Source organism: Camponotus floridanus, unplaced genomic scaffold (genome assembly GCF_003227725.1).
Source record: "Camponotus floridanus strain SB8 unplaced genomic scaffold, Cflo_v7.5 scaffold40, whole genome shotgun sequence".
Classification (NCBI taxonomy): Eukaryota; Metazoa; Arthropoda; class Insecta; order Hymenoptera; family Formicidae; genus Camponotus; species Camponotus floridanus.
Genome location: NW_020229548.1, coordinates 1,376,772 through 1,399,478, shown reverse-complemented (window position 1 = coordinate 1,399,478; position 22,707 = coordinate 1,376,772). Strand labels below are relative to the sequence as shown.

The 22,707-nt window shown below is 38.4% G+C and overlaps 1 protein-coding gene across 1 annotated transcript in view; it reads right to left on the bottom strand.

Moving 5' to 3' along the window:
- The window catches only part of LOC105253287 (roundabout homolog 2), a 130,209-nt gene that overhangs the window by 89,484 nt on the left and 18,018 nt on the right, over positions 1–22,707 (bottom strand). The window contains exon 2 of the mRNA XM_025411602.1: positions 9,052–9,360. Within this exon, the coding sequence (XP_025267387.1) occupies positions 9,052–9,360 (309 nt within the window). The remainder of the gene's footprint in view (positions 1–9,051; positions 9,361–22,707) is intronic.

The following is a 22,707-nucleotide window of genomic DNA, read 5'->3' as shown; positions in this document are numbered from 1 at the left end:
CACGTGTTGTAAAGAGCGCAAGGTTATAACCATTTAATAGCCCGGCCAATAATGAGGGGTGCCCGTAGGGTTGCGTATAGTTTTGTAGTAGTAATATGGATCGTGTCGGAGAAAAAGTGTAGAAAGACGAAAGGCGCGCGCGCGAGTGGCGTTTGGTGAAAGAAAGAGCCTGGTTTTCGAACGTTGGTCCGGGGATCGAGATAGGGCGAGCCCGAGGGGTGAGCGGGGAGGGGAGAGGGGAGAGGGGGGGAGAGGGAACGGACAGATGTATGCACCACGTGGCGCGGTATGTGTCGGAGGCGCAGAAAATGGGGTGCCCCCGAATAGTCCATTCGTTAGATCATACAGTAAGTTCTCCGCGCATTTGTTCCCGCTACACTTTTATCCCGTTCCCTTCCTTGGTATGCATGTATGCATGCATGCAGCCCGAAAGGATCGGAGGGTAACGCGCGGTAAGTGAAAACCGATAGACTTTTCTTACGTGATGTATAATTATTCGTGAGCGGATTTTAAAGGAACCCCCCGGGGCTCTCAATCCCATACATCGAATAAAGGGAGGTGCTCGTATCGATTGAGATGTTGTTGTATTTCCCGTTGTAGTTGTCATAAAATGTAATATGCAAATTACGTATTAAATGTTTTTTCAATATTAATGAATAATATTTACGTTGTGTGTACACTTGATGTATCGTGGATTAAAATATACATCTTGATAAATGATATTGATAAATATTATTTCATATTTCATTAATAAATATCATTAATAAATATCATTACGTATTTCCCCCATAATAATTTCCACAAAGAGATGAATAAATAGGCAAAATTAATAGTTTATAAATAAATGAAATATACGCGAAAATCAATTTTAAAGAAAGAGAGAGAGAGAGGACGCAAAGAGGATATTTTATTATATGCGAAAATAAAAAATTAAATGTACTCGATAAATTTAATTTTTTTAACCTCGCTCTCTTTCTCTTTTCATTACTTCCCGCCCTTTCTCTAATTTCCTTTCACATTCCAAATTGGTTTTACCGTCTCTGCATCGAATCAATTACCGTCAGACCTATAATTGCCTGTCACCGCCTCCGTCTAGGATTTCTTACAAGGAGAACCCGTGTTCACGACTATGGTCTTTTCGTGACATCAGTTAAACTTTGACTGCAAGTATACTATCGATCTATAATATAATTTGCATTTTAATAAAAAGAGAATTCATGTAAAATACATCGCATTTCCTGTGAAATGAAAACAAGTTATTAAACTATTACAGGAATCCTTCAAACTCTAAACCCGTACCAAAGTTTTGAAACAAATTAATTTTTTTTTATCGGCGAGAGGGGAATAAATTCTTGAGAGAGAAATACGAAAAACTTGATCGTCGTCATCGTATCGAACAATCTGCCATCGCACAAAGACGGGGGGAGGATGAAGGCAAGAGTGTGAAATGAAGGGCAACGCGCGAGGGCGGCGAACAGAAGAGAGAAGCTGTAGCGGCACCGTTTTCATTAATCCCCTCGAGCTTTTTCAATTTTATTGGCAGGACAAACACGCCGCGTCATATCCGACGTTGTCGCACGCCTGCAAAATTATTATCTCAATAGTCCGATGAATAATCAGCCGCCGGCGATGCGTCGCGCCATTTTTTTTTTTGACAATCGTGCAGCTCGGATATACAAACGAGTCCGACGAACCGGGAGTGACGCTTCAGTGAAAACGTATCCTGTCACTCCGTGACGATCCCGATAACGCTGCCGTCGCGAGACGAGTCAGAAGAGACAGGAGGCACGTTAGCCTTAATGAAGATTAAATAGCAGCGACATTATACCTATTACCACCTATTTACTCCAATTTATCTTCATTTTCTCCCGTTATTCTTTGGGGCTCTAAACTCCCTCTCGTCATTGTCGTCGTCGTCGTCGTCGTCGTCGTCGTCGTCGTCGTCGTCGTCGTCGTTGCCACCAGCGTCGTTGGTTTCGTAAGGTGCAACGCATTAATATAAACAGAGCAGACCTGATAACGTTTAAGAGGGATAAGCATCCGCCGCCTGTCACGATGCTAATCTGTCAAAATTCAGTCGCATTTATCTCGACGGGAATAGTTCAATTTCGGCCGGATATTCGCATAAGCTCGTTCGCGTACTTTGATATTTTATCCTAAAGAGCGGATGTAGCGAGACGTCTAACCGTTGACAGATGTCTAACTTGAGAGGAATGATATCGAATTAAGGTGTTTTGTGATTCTCTTTTCCCCTTTTCCCGGTTTAAATGATTTAGAGCAACGAGGGGAGAAGGAAAACTTGGAAATTCTAATTGAAATATTTCTCGCAAACACATTGAGAAAAATCCTTTGATTGTACCAACAAGACGTATATGATTCAAGGCATTTTGGTTAAATCAAACAAGAATTTCTAGTTATCATAAAACTCGATTTTTTATAATTAAAACGTTTATTTCTTTGCCGTTTTAAGGAAATTTGAGGATGTAAGGATCTTTCAACTGTATGTGTGGCTTTGTTTGAAAAATAATTTAATATAAATTTAATATAAATTGCAATATATTTTAATATAATTTATCAATATTTATTTTCAACATAATTTATCAATATATTTTAATGTAATAATATATTGCAAATGTACACTGAGAAAAATCGTTTGATTGTACCAACAAGATTTTATTTATTAAATCAAACAAGAATTTCTAGTTATCATGATAAGACTCGATTTTTTATAACTAGAACGTTTCATAGATTTTACTATAAGTACATACTATAAGTACATACTATAAGTCTTGTTACATTAATTTCTTTGCTTGCTTCTTAACTTAACTCGCATTCAATATTTGCCATGAAATGAATATAAACAACTAGTATTAACATTAAATCCAAAGTATATTTTTTTTCGCTTACGAGCAATAGTCCAGAAAGAGGACGCTAGCTCTCTGATTGTGTGTATTTAAGCTGCGTCCTCTTCTTGCATCACTGTTTATCAGTATAATTTCTAACTAAATTTAAAATAATTTACTCAATAATCTGGATTGAATTTATGCAATAATCTTATTGGAATTCAGAATATTAAACAGATTTTTGAGATTAGATGGAAAAAATTTTAGACGACTTGGTGCTGGCGAGTTTAATATTATTAACCAGAAAATTTGGTAAATTTTTAACAGGAAGAAATTAATCAGATTCATCCGGTAATTCCTTCAAGAATTCTGGTTCGTCCATTTTCCAACAGACATACTGGTTGCATCTACCAGAATTCCAATTTTTTTCTCAGTTCATATATATGTAATAAAAATCACTGTTTTGTATACTTTTATTTCCGAAAACATCGGGAGGAAGGAACTTCGATAATTATGCCGCTGGAACTGCGATTCGCCAACTTTCGCTCAACTCGGAGCGGACTCTCTAGCTACAACTTTATTTCAGCTTTAGTTTCACCGACGCGAAAACTTGGACCAAAGCCAATTATAAATTTATAAGGTACGCTAAGAGAACGCGTTTCTTTATATTCCTCCACCGAGGGAAGAAGACGGATGCAGAGCTATCTTACGTCGCGATGTATCTCGCGCTGCGCTTGATGCACCGCGCGTCGCATCGTGTGTCGTCTAGGGATAATCTAGCTACCGCTCACAAGCGAGGATCATCTTCTTTCGCTTTAAAAATATATCTAGGTCATTCACACACACCGGTCGTGTTTCTCGGATACACGAAAGGGAATCGCGCAACAGCTTTATACCGAAGAGCTGTATCCAGAGGCCCTTAATAATTTTTCAGCCGAGAAATAAATCACTGTCGATATAAAAGATAAATATGTTACTTAATTTAAGAGAAAAAGATCGTACGCGAGCGTAAGCATATTTTAAACGATAAATCCCTCATCGATGTTGAGCTACGCCAACGAACCATATATGGAGAAGCTACTCGGGTGTCTCGAGATGACAGGTTCATTTATCAAAATGAAGAAATTTTAGATAGCATTTGCGTTATTCAAAATGGAGAAAATGAATAACAAAGTAGTTTAATCGACATCATTGCTAGTCGGTATATCTATGCAAATTTGGAGAAAGCGCGCGGCGAGATTACGTCATCGCGTGTGTTATAAAACGCGGTAAGAAGCGGATAAATACGTTGTAAAATATTGCAGGCAAAAGCGCGAGAGCGCGAATACATAAATATTCTAATCTCGAGCCTTAGAGGCGTATCTCTCGAAACATTCCGAGGCGGATAAACGGAGGCGAGAGAAAAAGTCGGGTCCGACTGAAAAGAATTCCACGCCGATGCGGCGAAAAAAAGAAAGACGGCGCCCATGGCCGGGGCCTCATGGGGGCGAGCGGGGTACTTGACTATTGTGCGTAAGCTGCCATTATAACGCCGGTAAGCAGCTATGCATTATACGCGATAGCCCGAATCGAGAAGCCGTGTCCGCCTGTCTCCGCGATGTTCCGCGCAGGACGAGAAGGGGGCTCGCTTGTTGCGCGGCGATCTCGGGGGCCTATTTATATTGCACGAGGGGAGACGGGGAGAGAAAAAGAGAGGGCCGATGCGAGCTGTGCGGCAAAAACAACAAAGGGACGCGAGGAGACGGCTACTTGGCGAATCTAGTTACCGAGAAAGGCGAGGCTTGACGCTTAAAATTGCGAAACGCAACGCGAGAGATCCTCCTCTCGTGTCTTTCTTCGCCTTTCACGAGGGAAAAATAATTAACCGTTTCCTCGACTGCAACTTTACGCGAGATCAAATTTCATTGGATACATTATAGTGCTCTTGCTCGCGCGATAATTTATTATTAATATTCGGTGTCTAATTTGGAAGACGCACTGAGAAAAAAATCTGGTTGCATTAATTAGAATTCTGGTATGTTTGTTGGAAAATGGACGAACCAGAATTCTTGTAGGAATTACCAGATGAATCTGATTAATTTCTTTTTGTTAAATTTATCAAATTTTCTAGTTAATAATACTAAACTCGCCAGTATCAAGTCGTTTAAAATTTTTTCCATCTAATCTCAAGTCTGTTTAATATTCTGAATTTCAACAAGATTTATTGCATAAATTCAATCCAGATTATTGAATAAAGGTCTATTTACACATATCCGTGACGTGTGAGTTTAGTGTCGTGTCAGTAACATCCACAATGTATCAGTGATAATTATTCACGTATATCCGTAATTTGATCAGTTTGAACTCAGTGATTTTCAAGATGGCTGAGTTTTTTATATTTAGGATGCGATAAATCGTATAGCACAGGATATTGACGCACTAATTCAATAAGTTGTTCATCATTCATTTTTACAAGTCTAAAAATGTCTATATAAATATAGGTATAAGCTTATAAAGATTTTTCCATGTCAAGCAAATTACTTTCTTCAAGTCAAGATGTGGATTTGAATGCAAATAAAATATTATATTAAGCATAATTTTACTGTAAACTTTTACCGTAAAATTATACAATATAATATTTCACTTTTATCTAAATCCACGATTTGATCCAAGTGATATGCTTGGCATCCAATACTCTATAAATAAATTTACTGACCGTCGTAATGTATTCGTGAAAAAACAAAAATATCGTTTGCAATAAACACAATATTACTATGCGGATACTGAACTGAAACTGAACGATCCGAATACGATACTGCGTAAACACGTCCATCTAAAAACAAAGGAACGATATTTATCATCACTGATACTGACGAAAAATCACAGAACTGAACGGATACGACACTGATACGTCACGGATATGTGTAAATAGGCCTTAAATTATTTTAAATTCAGTTTGTTAGAAATTATAGATAAACAGTGATAAACAGTGATGCAAGAAGAGGATGCACTTCAAACACACACAATCAGAGAGCTAGCGTCCTCTTTCTGGCACTACTGCTCGTAAGAGAAAACAAATATACTTTGGATGTTAATACTAGTTTTTTATATACATTTCGTGGCAAATGTTGAATACGAGTTAAGTTAAGAAGCAAGCAAAGAAATTTATGTAACAAGAAATTTGATAGATTCAACCAGAAAATATTAACCAAATCCTTATAGTAAAATCTATGAATCTATGATTTTTCTGAGTGTACAATTGCAATATATTATTATATTAAAATATATTGATAAATTATATTGAAAATAAATATTGATAAATTGTATTAAAATATATTGCTAAATTATATTAAAATATAATTTAAATAATAGATAAATTATATTAAAATATATTGCAATTTAGATAAAATTTATATTAAAATTTTTTTCAAACAAAGCCACGCATACAGTTGAAAGATCCTTACATCTTCAAATTTCCTTAAAAAGCGGCAAAGAAATAAACATTCTAATTATAAAAAAATCGAGTCTTATTCTGATAACTAGAAATTCTTATTTGATTCAATCAAAATGCCTTCAACCATATACGTTGGCACAATCAAACGATTTTTCTCAGTGCGATAATTAATCTAAAAGAGGGGGAAAGAGCTTCGCGTAGAATGAATATAATGCGGGGAAACGAAAATCATCCGAGGCAGATTTAGCACTATGACACTCGCTTTGAATGCGCACGGGGGGGGGACCTCGCATTATGGCACGCGAATAATTACGGCACAGATGCCTGGACGGAAATTTTATTGCGATGCAATATCAATATTCTGGAGATTCCGGGGCTTCGCGAGATAGAACGGTCCGTTCCGGTTTGCTCCCCGCTAAGCACTCCCATTACGACTGCATATTTAACGTGCGCTGTCGCATAAATGCACGTTACGGATAGCTGCGCGTATTACAATAAGCAATTAACGAGCGATATCGTGTTCTATAAATTACGAGGCTCGGATGCACCGGCGTAACCGATGCTCGCGTACGCGAAACGTGAAACGCGCGGGGGCGCATCCGCGTATATAGCGCACACACTTGCGGTACGTGTGCGCGTGGAATACATATACGGCGGTTACATATGAACTCGAAATAACGAGCCTACGGAAAAGGTAATAACATGAAAGCGAGCGGCGGGAGAGCGCGATTCGCGCTCTGCATTATCGAGATTCTCCATTACCGTTCTTAAATCTTTCGTACCGCGCATTTGCATTTTTCCTTTTTTTTTTCGACAGTCGCGCATATACGTATAAATCTCTCGGCGCTTTTTGCGCGGAAAATGCGACGTAAAAATGCGGAAACGATTCAATCGCGAAACGCGAGACATACCGGGCGAATAACGCGTGACGCATTTTATACCGGGGACGCGTTCAGTAATCGAGTTTACAGATGTTTCCCGGTATTCCGGACGATTTCGGAGGCTACATCGACTCCCCGGGCTAATTCAATTTGTATGGCATCTTTTCTCGAGAGATCATAATCGGGATTAGCCCGAGCGCGAGAGCGAAAGGAGGGAGAAGCGAGGAGAAGGAAAGCCACAATACCCTCCTGCTGTAGGGGACCCTTGTATATACACGTATATACACGCAACGCGTCGGCGGCGAAGTGCATTCTTCGCCAGTATAGGCGTCGTTCGGTGTCGCATCGTCAGGCTCGTAGGTTGTAGAGGCGAGAGACGAGCGAATCGGTCGTTACCAGCCAGCCAGCGAGCAAGCGAGCAGGCAAGCAAGCAGGCAAGGCAGGCAAGCGGGCGGACGGACGGGCATATACCACGGACGGGGCAGAGGCGAGGGTGCGTCGCCCGGGATATCGATCGCCTCTAAACAAACATGGCTCGTTTTAGTCGAAGGAGTCGACTTCTATCCCGTATAAATCACGGTTATTCCTTCCTGCGCGCGTATATACGGGGTGTCCGTTTTCGTCCGGGTGACCCCGTCGTCGCCCAGTGTCACCGGCGTTCGCTTCGGTCACGGAGGTCGGGCGAGAGACATCGGGCTCCGAGAAGGGGATGGATTCGCGGATGCAACAATTTTTGCTGTCGGACATCGCGCCTCGAGGGGGAAATTTATTCGTTTGCTCGTTAACCGGCGCTAGAATAGATTCGACTATTCGCCCCCCCTCGCGCGAGAATTACATTTTCCATTTGTGTACGATTATTTTTTTTTTTTTTTTCATCGCGCATTAATTATTCAGCGCATCACTTTTTAAATACGAGTGCAGTTTTTTGCAATCTAAAAGTGGCATACTCGAGAAGCGAATGTTTTGTCTTCTTGTTAAGTTCATTGTTGCGTAACACAATAATTAATCTCCATTATTTAAATGTATATTTTATAAAGAGTAGATGAAAAATGTGTATGAGATTATCGTGGGAAAGAGAGGGAAACTATGATGAATGGCACTTCGAGATAAGTAAATGCACCGCGTAAAATTACGAGATGATATATAAAATTTGAAATTTTTATACCGTGGAATGTAAAGTTACGTTTATCGGGCTTTTTACGCCCTTTTTTTTTCGCAGATAAATTATATCTATTCTTCAGAGCGATTTTGTTAACTGAACCGATTTATAAACTAACAAGCCTTTACAAATAAATCGTATAAATCGACATTGAAAAGTTACATCGAGCGTGTGATTCCCGCGAATAAAATACCTGCGCGAAAAGGTGTATCGCGATCGAATAATTACGCGTTTCCGCTTCGCGCGTTTGCGAAACGCGTCAAATGTATCGTTCCCCGATTTCGCGGCGATTTTTTAAATAACGCGAACAAACCCGAGGTGTATCTTATCGGTCCGATACTCGCTACAAGATTAAGCTAATTGACAGCTGCGCGGAAAATAATTACGGGCCGACCGGTGGACATACGCTTAATCGCATCGCGACAAAGGCTAATCCATACCGCGCCGGTTCACGCGACAAAACGACCTCGAGGTCGACGCTACCCGATTTGCATGCCCGGCTTTATTTGTCGCTCTTGGCGGAATTGTCAGGCGCCGCCGTTTGATCGAGATAGATTCGGGGGGCGAGGGGGTCGTGGAATTCTTTCCAGGCGAGAAGCTCGTTTCACGGGGATTCGTTCCGAGTTTAACGAGTGATCTCACGAGGGATGTTACGGCCCGGCTACCCGGTACGCGTAATCCCAATGTAAGAAAGACGAGGGCGAGGAAGATGACAACGGTCGGGGGCTCTCTTACCTGCGACTGTGAGAGTGGCGTTCCTGCTCGGGACGGATCCCGCTTTATTCCGCGCGACGCACCAATATACACCGCCATCTTGCTCCTTCTTGCCGTGCATCACCCGCAGAAAGAACAGGGATCCCGTTGGCAGCAGGACCCGATGCGACTTGGTGTCGCCCGGCGACGTCTGCACGAGCTCGCCGTCCTTGTACCACTCTATCACCGGTTCGGGCTTACCCTCCGCCTTGCAGTTCAACGTCACCGGCTCATTTTTCGCGACTATTATGTCCGACGGGTGCTCGGTTATCCGTGGACTTTTCAGTTGCCCTGAAAAAATAAAAAGGCAAGCGGTGACTCTTTAGCGGATCCCTCCTCAAACGCGGCGCGTCGTGTTCGTCTCGCCGATCTAATTAGTTCACCCCTTCAACCGGAGATATTTTCGCCGCGGCATTTTTGCCTTCCTTTATGTTGAATTGTTTCGTCTCGAGTAAGAATAACACGAAGGCTAATGACGTATGATTAATGCCCCCCGTGATATTTTTAGAGTAACTATTTACATTATTGATTCGACAAGTTTTACATTTAAATAATTTTATCACGCACGCACGCATTCATTAAATGTAAATATTGTTAATTACGAAATGCGAGCGACGAAAAGAGGAACACGAAAAAATGAAAACTGAGTAAAAGATGTCAAACAATGATTATATTCACGGGTGAAAAATTTCCAGACAATGAGATTAATTAATTCTCGCATGTTAACTATATTAATTAACTCATGTTTTAAGCTTATTTTGCAAGCATGTAAATTAATTAAGATATTTCGGTAACAATTAATTCAGAAATAATTTGATATCGAGTTGAAACTTTTTACTGGTAATCATTTTACACTGTTACATAATAATTATACTATTATCTCAGCGTTGATGTGTCTAAAAATTAAAAAGAACATTAACATTTTGAAAATCTATTTGCAGCATCTCGTTTTCGTAAATAATTAATTAGTAATTAATTCTGGCATGATCGCTCTTTGTTTATGATTTGCAAAATTCTCGTTTTAAGAATGTTTTGTACAATCCAGCAAAAAGCAGCTGAAATCAATATTGACGAATATATTCACTTTTGATGTATTATGAGTATGAGAAATTGCGTGGAATATTATAAAATTTGATCTTAGCTACAGTGCAGAGATGCATTTTTTAATATTTATTGCGTTTTTACTGAACTATTCCGAATTTTGTTAATCGAAATGATTAACTTTTGGCAGAGAATTTCGCCTTGTGACAGATACATGGCTAACTTCATCGAATTATATTTAATATCTTTTTAGCCAGTTAGTACTTGTATAATATTATTTGACCAAATATTTCCTCTAAACTTTTGCAAATTTTAAACAAATTCTGAATATTATTTCCACATGTTTTTGTCATTTGAATCGACGTGGTTATACGTTTCCCTTAAGAACACATGTTAATTCGCATGCAAATTAAAATCCTTATAATTTGTAAACGCTTTGAATCGATTTAAAAATTGTACTGAAGATTCTAAACATATGTAAGGACATTCTGTACAATTTTCATTAAATTCTCAATATTCTGAAAATAGGTACAAAACATCCTTAAATAACTAGCATAATGTTGAAAGATTTCACTTTATTATCAATTTCCTGCTAATTGATAGAAACGATAAATTCAGGATTAAAGCAACAAATTACCAATAAACTAGCGCTCAATTATCCTGCACACTCGAATTTAATTTTTCGCGATGGGAAAGAAAGGCGGATTAACGGAAGTTACATAAATTTTCCGTTGTTTCTCGTGTCTGATATACACCCCCTCCCCCCGCCCCACCTCCCGTTCTCGAAACCCCGCATGCAACATATAAATTTATTGGCACGTCGCCAATATTAATCTTACGAGGAAGCTGCCGCCTTGCCAATATTAATAGAATATACAAAGCCGATGTTTATGTACTTGCGCGATCGAAAGCTTTTCTTCACCGCGCCATGAATTTTCCTCTTATTTCGCGCTGACTATCCCATTTCTCGACTCTTCTCAATTTTGTATGGAACAGCGGTGCGCGAAGGTGCGCACCGTGATCTCGTTAATTTTCTAACACGTCGTCGTAAACCAGCTCGGAAAGAAAAATTAAATCAGGCTTCAATCTGCCTTATTTTTAAGCGCCGTCTCATAAAATTTTCAGTATTTAATGCTTGTTCCACGCACAGCATAAACAGAGGAATTATGCAGAACGGTAAAGCTTGGCGTTTATATAGTAAAAAATATGTTAATGCGAGATCCGTAATTTGTATCCGCAGCGCGATGATATTAAATCCACGTAAACTCGATTCGACATGTTTACGAGTCACCGCAATTAGCGGCAATATAGAATCGTATTACTAGGAATTAATTCAAATAATGCAGGACATTTACGACGCATATGCGGGGACCACGTTTCTAGCGTTAATTAATTTTAATTCAATTATTCTCGTTTTTATGCGTGACCGAAGAGAGTGATTTATCGATAAATGCGAAACAACGTGCATTTTCATCAACGCGGTATAAACAAATCATAAACCGATTTTCCCTGACACACTCTGTGCAACGCTTTCCAGCCCCGCTAACATTATATAGCATCATATGCCGTGACATTTTATAAATAACGAACGTACAAATTATGCATCGCGATAACTCAAGCAGCCCGACAGCCGCGTGAAAAAAACAACAACCCCATTAAAAGTATTATTTTCAATTACATTTGGCATATCGCGTTGATTATCGATGGCTTCCAATTTCGCGCATTTTCTGCCCTTTCGGAAAAAATGTCAAGAGCTACTTTGAGATATATACCCTTCTGGCGTGTGCAAAAGCCGTTGCCAGCAATCCCAGCAAAAAATAGCTGAAAATCAATATTGACGAATATATCCACTTTTAGTGTATTTTGAGTAAGAAATTGTGTGGAATATTAATTTGACCAGAGATGTATTTTTTAATATTTATTATGTTTTTACTGAAATATTCTGAATTTTGTTCATCGAAATGATTAACTTTTGGCAGAGAATTTCACCTTGTGACAGATACATGGCTAACTTGATTGAATTATATTTAATATCTTTTTAACCAGTTAGTACTTGTATAATATTATTTGACCAAATATTTCGTCTGTATTTTTTGCAAATTTTAAAAACAAATTCTGAATATTATTCCCATGTGTTTTTGTCATTTGAATCGACGTGGTTATACGTTTCCCATAAAAACACATGTTAATTCGGTTCAAATTAAAATCCTCATACCTCGAATCGATTTAAAAATTGTACTGAAGATTCTAAACATATGTAAGGATATTCTGTACAATTTTCATTAAATTCTCAATATTTTGAAAATAGTTACAAAACATCCTTAATCGAAATGATTAACTTTTGGCAGAGAATTTCGCCTTGTGACAGATACATGGCTAACTTCATTCAATTATATCTAATATCTTTTTAACCAGTTGGTACTTGTATAATATTATTTGTATAATATTATTTGATGTGTATCTAAACTTTTGCAAATTCTGAATATTATTTCCATGTGTTTTTGTCATTTGAATCGACATGATTATACGTTTCCCATAAGAACACATGTTAATTCGGTGCAAATTAAAATTCTTATGTCTAGTTCTTAACTTGTGAATCGATTTAAAAATTGTACTGAAGATTCTAAACATATGTAAAGACATTCTGTACAATTTTCATTAAATTCTCAATATTCTGAAAATAGCTGCAAAACATCCTTAAACAATTTTGAAAAAACCGCGAGGATAAGAGACGAAATTAATATAACGCGCTAAATAATAATTCACGGAATAATTAAACGCCTCTAAACTATTACGCGCGCGTAGGCGCGACTATATCCGCGCGGGCTGCTTTTTGGTAAAAGGCGGGACAATAGCCGACGATATAATTCCGATCGACAGAGCCTCCCGACACTCGCGCAAACGAGAGCGACCGTGCGGCGAATTTTTCGCTGTTCGCTCCAACAGCTACCAGAGATCGCGCCCGTCCATGCATTCCGCGTATACATATCCAACCCGCTTTGACGCACACTCACGCATACCGCGAAAGTCACCCGTGTATGTACGCGTCTGTGACGCGGGTGTCCTATTTAGATAACTGAATTATGGATGAATTATTGGCCGCCGGTGTATACGTAGTGCAGGTATATAATTTGATAATATCGCCGCCTCTGGCGTCCTATCTCCGTGCCACGAGATTTCGGGCCGCCTGGTGGTATATGTCGCCCGCCGAACGTCCATATGCATTATGCGTGCGCGCTCGCTCGCATACGCGCATACTATATGTGCAGCGTTACGTGATGCACGCGAGAAACGTGAACGTGAACGTGAACGTGAATGTCGCGTCGCGTCGGTGTAAGCGAGGCAGACGGGTATTAGTCATCGATAGTAGCTCGGATTACCTGTGGTTACACGCATTATTAGATCGACGCATCGTACTGCTGTCTAGTCCGGGCATTCCTCCGCGAAGTGCCTGTTCACGTACTACGCGTGTATCCGAATTTAGTCGATGCGAGAGGAGAAGATGTCGATCGAGCGGCTTTTGTGTGCACAAAGGGAATCGATGTCTGTATATAGGCGGAATCGAGAGAGAAACTTGAAGTTTCTCTCGGGGAAAATGATATCGGATGATGCGACAACGATTCAATTTTCAGCGATGTATAATGTGTAATTTCTAATCTCGTGTAATTTATATTCGAAATGGAATTTTAATATCAGGTCGAAATAAATCTAGTGTGTGATTTATATTCAGCTAATAATGTATTCAACTAACGTTTTGACATAGATATTTAAAAAACTTTTTCCATCGTTTTTCATTTTAAATAATTAAATTTGACGCGCTTTTTCCCTCCTTCGCGAATTATCGCGCTATTATCGAGCCGATGATTCTCACAAGTGCAAAAAAAGCGCAGGTGCAATCTTTCGCTAATGCGAGTAAAGGGCGACGATGCAGGAGAAGGAGAAAAGTGACGAAGCAAATTACACAAGTGTACCTACTATTAGCCCGTTATAAAGGCCGGTGGATGACTTCTTTTTTTTTTTTATTACAGCGATTTAACCTCGCTGGTGTAAGAAATTGAGATCCCGCCGAAATCAGAAAGCGCGCGAAAAATAATAAAAAAAAGCAGCTCAATAACACAAGAGCGAAACTGCAGGAGCTCGCTTAGCCTCGGCGGAAGCAACAAAAAGCTACGATTTTTTTATATCTCCATGGAATAATTCTGAATAATAAATATACAGAACTTATTTTTAAAGTACAAGAGAAAAAAGTTTTTAAATATAATTTATAAAAATTGGGCAAAAATTAGAAAAATATTTCTGCTTGAAAAATATTTTCCCCTTTAGAAATCTCGACATTGAAAAATTTTCTTCTCAGTTATTTTAACAAATAAATTCCATCTATTTTTACGAACCGCATATTATTCGATTCACTACCTTTTTCGATTTAGCAGTAAATTCAAGCTCATGATATCAATGATTAGATAGCAATTGACCTTTAAATATAAACTGTCGAGATTTAAATTGGCCTTTATCTCGGTAATTTGCGCGATTTTCTTGACTTCGCTGTACGGTATATGCGTTTTCAAGCAAAATACAAGGAGATTTGCGCTGTTTGTAACTCATTATCATACCAGTTTCCACTTTTGCTATCTCTAGAGCACACTATGCATGTATGTGTGTGTGTATGTACGTGTACGAAGAAGGCCAGCCGGGCGTTATATTCACTAGTCATTTACCTCGTTGCCATTGTGTATTCACTTAGCTTTCTCGTGCGTTTGTCGCACAAGGTTAACGTAGCTATAATCCCTTTCTGTATTTTATTTAAACAGAGACACGAGTAAATTATTCATGTAAAACGTGAAACAATCTTGGTGTTCGAAATCCTTCTTTTTCCGAGGCACTCAGCGAAGAAATTTAAGGATGTTTTATACCTATTTTCAAAATATTGAGAATTTAATGAAAATTGTACGGAATGTCCTTACATATGTTTAGAATCTTCAGTACAATTTTTAAATTGATTCCCAAGTTATAAGAATTTTAATTTGCATCGAATTAACATGTGTTCTTATGGGAAACGTATAATCATGTCGATTCAAATGACAAAAACACATGGAAATAATATTCAGAATTTGCAAAAGTTTAGATACACATCAAATAATATTATACAAATAATATTATACAAGTCAAATAATAATATATCAAATAATAAATCATGGTCGAATAATATTGTACAAATACCAACTGGTTAAAAAGATATTAAATATAATTGAATGAAGTTAGCCATGTATCTGTTACAAGACGAAATTCTCTGCCAAAAGTTAATCATTTCGATTAAGGATGTTTTGTACCTATTTTCAAAATATTGAGAATTTAATGAAAATTGTACAGAATTTCCTTACATATGTTTAGAATCTTCAATACAATTTTTAAATCGATTTACTAAAGCGTTCACAAGTTGTAAGGATTTTAATTTGCACCGAATTTACATGTGTTCTTATGGGAAACGTAAACACGTCGATTCAAATGACAAAAACACATGGAAATAATATTCAGAATTTGTTTAAAATTTGCAAAAGTTAGATAGAGGAAATATTTGGTCAAATAATATTATGCAAGTACTAACTGATTAAAAAGATATTAAATTTAATTGAATAAAGTTAGCCATGTATCTGTCACAAGGCGAAATTCTCTGCCAAAAGTTCATCATTTCGATGAACAAAATTCGGAATATTTCAGTAAAAAACGCAATAAATATTAAAAAATACATTTCTGATCAAATTATAATATTCCACACAATTTCTTACTCAAAATACACGAAAAGTGGATATATTCGTCAATATTGATTTTCAGCTTTTTGCTGGGATTGTAAAACATCTTAAACGTTAAACGTGAAACAATTTCTCGCGTAATATTGAAAAGTTTTGTTCTGAAAAATTGTAAATATACGTTATTCGTCGACTGTATGATTGCTGTTGAAATATCGCCAGTTAATTGCTCTCACACTCGAATGTTTTATTTAATTACGCTTCGTTTCTCTGCGGCTCTGGAAGTACTCGGAGCCTTACAAACGCCCCGCGTTTCGCATACCAATGTTTCGACGAGGATCTCCAATTTAACGTAACTTTCCCAGGTCCATAAAATTTAAACGGGGATCCGAATGTGCTCGGGATGTCGAATGCCGCTTCTAACATCGGTTAGACATCCGGTGGCAACACAGCACTAGCTGCACAACGCTTAATCCTTTGTTTGAATTATTCAGAGATGCATGTTGTAGCGGTAACATGGGCGCCGAGCACTTCCAGAAAAGAAAACGGATACCCGCTTTATATGCAAACGAAACTAAATACGTTCACGTGCCATCCGCGAGCCAAGGCGAGGTATCCCGATACGAAGGTATTACACTCTCGAGGAGAACAATCGCGTAGTCGGGAAATCATTTGCGCGCGTATCAATTTTTCGGATTTTTCGCGACTCCTTCGATTTCAGGGGATCACGAAATTGCGCGATATTCCGACGCGTAACACCGCCGTTCCACCATAATCGGATTTCTGTCGCTGCGAATGCTCGTGCAGAATCGCTCGATATCTATAAATCAGCATAGTGCGCTAGGTTATGCCAACGGCGCAGATTTATATTGGTCACGTATGCGTATGCGCCGCATTTACCGATAAATTGCATTTGTGTGTGGTACTTCTCGAATCGTTAAAATAGGATAGAATTTATTTTCTCGCCGAAAAATATCGACTTGCAATTCGCGAAAGAGCGAGCCGTTAAAATTTCACTCGCGTGTTATCGAGATACCACTTTTGATCGGGGAAACTGCAATTTTTCTTTCCTATCCCGCCTCCCTCAAACAATCGTCGCGACGATCGCTTATGAGCTATATTTAAACATTGGAAGGATTAAGATTGTAAGTTGCAGCGACTAAATTTGTCTCGATCCGCGTGACTGCCTCGGTAATTTATGCATCGATGACCGAGTTCGACGTTAACCGATTATGCGCTCGGTGCAGGGTCATTGTATCTATATTCACATGCGCACTATAAATACTTTTACGAGACTACATAAGAATGTTGAGAAAAAAATCCAAGTGGTTTAAAGACTCACCAAATTTTTGTGAAAGTCGATACAAGTTTCCACCTGGCCTATATAAAAAAATTAACAAATATCTAACGAAACTTTTTCACTCACGTTTTTATCTCTTCGCCAGCAAAAATATCATATCGCGAATTATATGAAAATTACGGAATTAATCAACGAATTAAGCGCTTCGTAGATGTTAAATCATCGAGCGAAAAGCGATAATTTTTTCTGCAACTATTCGTTGATGAAACGTACGAGATAAAATCGCTTGATTAATAAACGAAATAAAATTGTTCGGAAGGTTCGATAAATGGAGCAGATATATATATTAGATTTTATGTGGCTATTGAACGCTGGGGGAAAGTTAAAAGGGCTCGATATTCGCGCGACGAATTAAACACGGGTCTGCAAAACAACAACGCGTTGGCGACTTGGAAAACCCACACGTGGATGTACATACGCGCGCTTGTTCATTTCCTCCTCCATTTCCGATGGCGCCATTTAAATCGCAACTGCCCTAACTAACTGGAAATCGAAGTCCCGCACGGCTCGTCCTCAAGGGGTATGTTGACAAAATGAGTGTATATGAGAGAGAGAGAGAGAGAGAGAGAGAGAGAGAGAGAGAGAGAGAGAGAGAGAGAGAGAGAGAGAGAGAGAGAGAGAGAAAGAGACGGAGAGAAAGCGCCGAGACCTATTTGCCACGGAGTTTGATTTGCCCCGAACAAGCGCGCATCGGGAGAAGATGAGAGTTCCGTCTCTCTCACTTTCTCTATTGGCATTAATATATATGAGAAATTGCTCGAGGGAATCGACAAAAATCGATGGGCGCTATTAAACCTAACAAAGAACTGCTTGACGCTCTCGTGCGCGCGCGGTCAATTGCATAAGCGCGGAATAATGCAGTTTTACACAATGGAAACACGGTATGAAATTTGCAATTATAAACGGATCCATCGTTTATACCCTCATTTCGCAACGCCGTATCGTTACCATCCATCATTTACATTCGCGTATGAGATATCAACCGTAATGCGAGTAGACGCGAGTGAAACGCATCGCCGTTCATACCGAGAAAAAAAGCATTTAGCTTTGATTTTATTAAAACGCGCTGAATTCGCAAAACCAACAATTCTCATCAATTCCGAGTTGAAACGAAATATCCACGCCCTGGGGATAGAATGTACGGGGAGGGGACGACGGGGGGGAGGGGGGCGGAGGGGAGGAATCGAACAAAGCCCCTTCGCGATTTTGATTAATTTTTCGGTATTTTAATAGAAATATAGCTTTTATTTCTTTCTCGAATATCCGAAATTATCTCGCGATACAATACGAAATATCAAATGCAAATATTGACTTCGTGATTCGGATAATAATCTCACCGGAGATGTATCAGATCCCCGGGGGGATATGTAATTTGTCAACTTTCCAAAGCAAAGTTGCGGCGAAAAATTCGCATTTATATTTTCATCATGAATCGGAACCGTCCGAATCTGCATCTCCCCTCCTCCCCTCCCCCTCCTCGCGACGCAAAAATGAAAAAGAAAAAAAAATCGATTCTTCGGCAATATCGCTTTTAATCCCGGCGCTCGCCGTCGAAAACTTTGTTTTCACACCCCCGATTCTCCGCCCGCGGCGCAGTAATTACATTACACCTACGTCGCAACAGATGTCATCTCGCCGTTGATCTATTAAATAACGTGATTTATGGGACGGTGCCGCGGCGGTCTCTCTCCCGATATCTCGGCGCTCTTTCACGCCCGGCTCGACTCGATTCGAATCGAGCCGGGTCGGAGCCGGCTCTCGCCCGGCCCTTTTCCTCGCGTATCTCGTCGGTCCTATCGCCGTTCTCGAGCGAGCGTTGCCAAGCTCGCGCACACGCCACACCGTTCCTCGCCAGGGGCTCCGCGATTTTCTTTTGTTCGCCGCGCGTCGTGCAGAGAGACGGGAAACAATGGTGGTATTCGCGGCGAAATTAAAACCGCCTACGGACTTTTCATATTCGTCGACGAGCGACGACGAGCGGAGTCTTCTTCGCTCGTGGCTCACTTGCGCTAAATCGCCCCTAGGCGTTTCCTCGTTTCATTTTAGTTTCTCGCGTGTATCAAACGAGAGCCGCGTACGAGAGCTACGTGCGAGAGCCCCGTGTATATAAGGGGCGTCCGTCCCTCGCTCGCTTCTCTCCACGGATATTTGGGCGTCGTCTTTTTCACTCGAGAAAAGCTGAGACTCCTCGCCAGATCGTTCGGAAATTTAAAGATGTTTTTCTTTGTCGGATTTAAAGACAAAAATATCGCAAAGATATTCTTGTTTACACTGAAAAAAATCGTGTGATTGTACCAACAAGACGTATATAATTGAAGGCATTTTGGTTAAGTCAAACAAGAATTTCTAGTCATGAAAAGACTCGATTTTTTATAACTAGAACGTTTATTTCTTTGCTACTTTAAGGAAATTTGAGGATGTAAGGATCTTTCAACTGTATATGTGGATTTGTTTGAAAAAAATTTTAATATAAATTTAATATAAATTGCAATATATTTTAATATAATTTATCTATTATTTAAATTATATTTTAATATAATTTAGAAATATATTTTAATATAATTTATCAATGTTTATTTTCAATATAATTTATCAATATATTTTAATATAATAATATATTGCAATTGTACACTGAGAAAAATCGTTTGATTGTACCAACAAGACGTATATGATTCAAAGCATTTTGGTTAAATCAAACAAGAATTTCTAGTTATCACGATAAGACTCGATTTTTTATAACTAGAACATTTAATAGATTTTACTATAAGAATTTGGTTATATTTTCTGATTGAATCTATAAAATTTCTTGTTGCATTAACTTCTTTGCTTGCTTCTTAACTTAACTCGTATTCAATATTTGCCTTGAAATGTATATAAAGAATTAGTATTAACATTAAATCCAAAGTATATTTTTTTTCTCTCACGAGCAGTAGTGCCAGAAAGAGGACGCTAGCTCTCTGATTGTGTGTTTGAGCTGCATCCTCTTCTTGCATTACTGTTTATCAGTTTAATTTCTAACAAACTGAATTTAAAATAATTTATTCAATAATCTGGATTGAATTTATTCATTAATCTTGTTGAAATTCAGAATATTAAACAGACTTTTGAGATTAGATGGAAACAATTTTAGACGACTTGATGCTGGCGAGTTTAATATTATTAACCGGAAAATTTGGTAAATTTAACAGGAAGAAATTAATCAGATTCATCTGGTAATTCCTACAAGAATTCTGGTTCGTCTATTTTCCAACAGACATACTAGTTGAATCTACCAGAATTCTAATTAATGCAATCAGATTTGTTCTCAGTGTACTTGAAATAGATTTTTGGAAAATTTTTTTTCCAAAGTTAAAATGATTAAAAATACGATTTTAAAACGATTGCATGCGTTAGTTTCGTAATAAGATTTTTATCGACAAAGTCGAAAGAGTACAAGTATCTGAAGAGTTTAAATTTACGAGATATTTCTATCACAAGACATTTTATCTCCGTGTCTTACAAATACTTGATTTCGTCGACGAAAATAAGACATCATAGATAAATATCTGACACGCGGCTAATTAATGTTTATTTTCGAACAAATTAGCGAGATTGAATCGTTGAAAATATTTTGAAAATAGGGAAGCTAGCTATTTATTATCCGCGTTGGCCGAGTTATTTACGACACCGGCAAATTTTAATTTTCCCAACAATATTACGCTTGTTTCCTCGTGCAGCAAGAAAAAGATATGTCGGATTTCGTTAATAAAGCACGATTTATTGTATTTAGTTGATTTGTAGCCGGAAGGCAACGCGATTCAATGGAGGGTTGATTCGTCCGGTACAATAGAGCTCTTCAGGTTTACCCCGTCGGGATAAAAACCGAATTCATCTCCTGTGGTGAACGTACGACGTGGCGCCGGCCGCGGCGAGATGCCGGGAAATATCCGTCCGACAGGAAGGAATTGCGTATGCGACTCCCGACAGCCGGAGACGTAATATTCTCATTGTCGGTACATAACAGGCGCCGGGCACTTCCGCGCGTTTTACGCCGCGAGGGACGGCAATCGATAAGTTTTTAAAGCGGATAGGCCGCGCTCTCGCGCTCGGCAGGAATGTCGAAATACGCACGTGCGCGATATAAAATAGAGCCGTCGTCCTAGTCGTAGATTCCGAATCTCGCGCTCGCTACTTAAAGTATATACATATACCGCTTACGGACGTATCTAACGTTATCGGTACACCGGGCTGCTCACGGCAAATGCAATTCCGAATTCCGTACGTACTCCGATATTTGGATATCGCTGCAGCAAGTCGGGCTTGATATTAGAATATTCGAATGATTCAGGCGACTTGAATTCTTTGAATATCGCATGCGCCAACGAAATTTTGTCATTTTTATTTCGCAAATAGAGTTTTCAGAATTTCAAACGCGTGAAATCCGCACGCGTTTATGTTTGCCTATAATATCGGTTAACGAATCGCGAATATATAATTCCGAAATTTTTCACAATTTTGGAAAAAGAATGCGGAGAGTTATTCGGTAAAAATTGTCGCTTTAATAAATAGTATTATTAATAATAAAAAGTAAAAAATAAATAGTATTGGAAATACTATTAATAATAATAATAATAATAATAATATTATATTATAATAATATTAATAATAATAATAATATTGTTATTATTATTAATAGTATTTCCAATACTATTTACTTTTTACTTTTTATTATTAATAATACTATTTATTAAAGCGACAATTTTTAATAATATAATAATATTATTATTAATAGTATTATTAATAATAGTATCATGCAAAATTTGTGAGATTCGTTTTACAATAATAATAATAATATTATTATTAATAGTATTTCCAATACTATTTATTTTTTACTTTTTATTATTAATAATATTATTTATTTAAGCGACAATTTTTAATAATATAATAATAATATTATTATTATTATTAATAGTATTATTAATAATAGTACCATGCAAAATTTGTGAGATTCGTTTTACAATAATAATAATATTATTATTATTAATAGTATTTACAATACTATTTATTTTTTTACTTTTTATTATTAATAATACTATTCATTTAAACGACAATTTTTAATAATATTATTACTACTATTAATAATAGTACCATGCAAAATTTGCGAGATTCGTTTTACAATTTGCGAACGAGACTCCCCGTAAAATTAAGATCGATCGTTGTCCGGGATACCTGAACAACGTTATCGTATCGCGAGGGATAATCGATTCGGGCATAAACATTAATCCTTAAATAATGATACGTGGAGCGAGTGTTTTCCCAACCGGCGTTGCTAGTCTTAATAGCCGTTCCATCCGTTGTACGTCCGATGACTTGGCGTATGGCGTCACGACCGCGATGTCAGTATTGATTTACCGTCGGTTTGGTGGCTCCGGGCCCCGCTATCTCTCTTCATCTCTCCGATCCCTCTTCCCCCCCCCCCCGCTCTCTCTCCCGCGCTCTCTGGCGCTTATCATT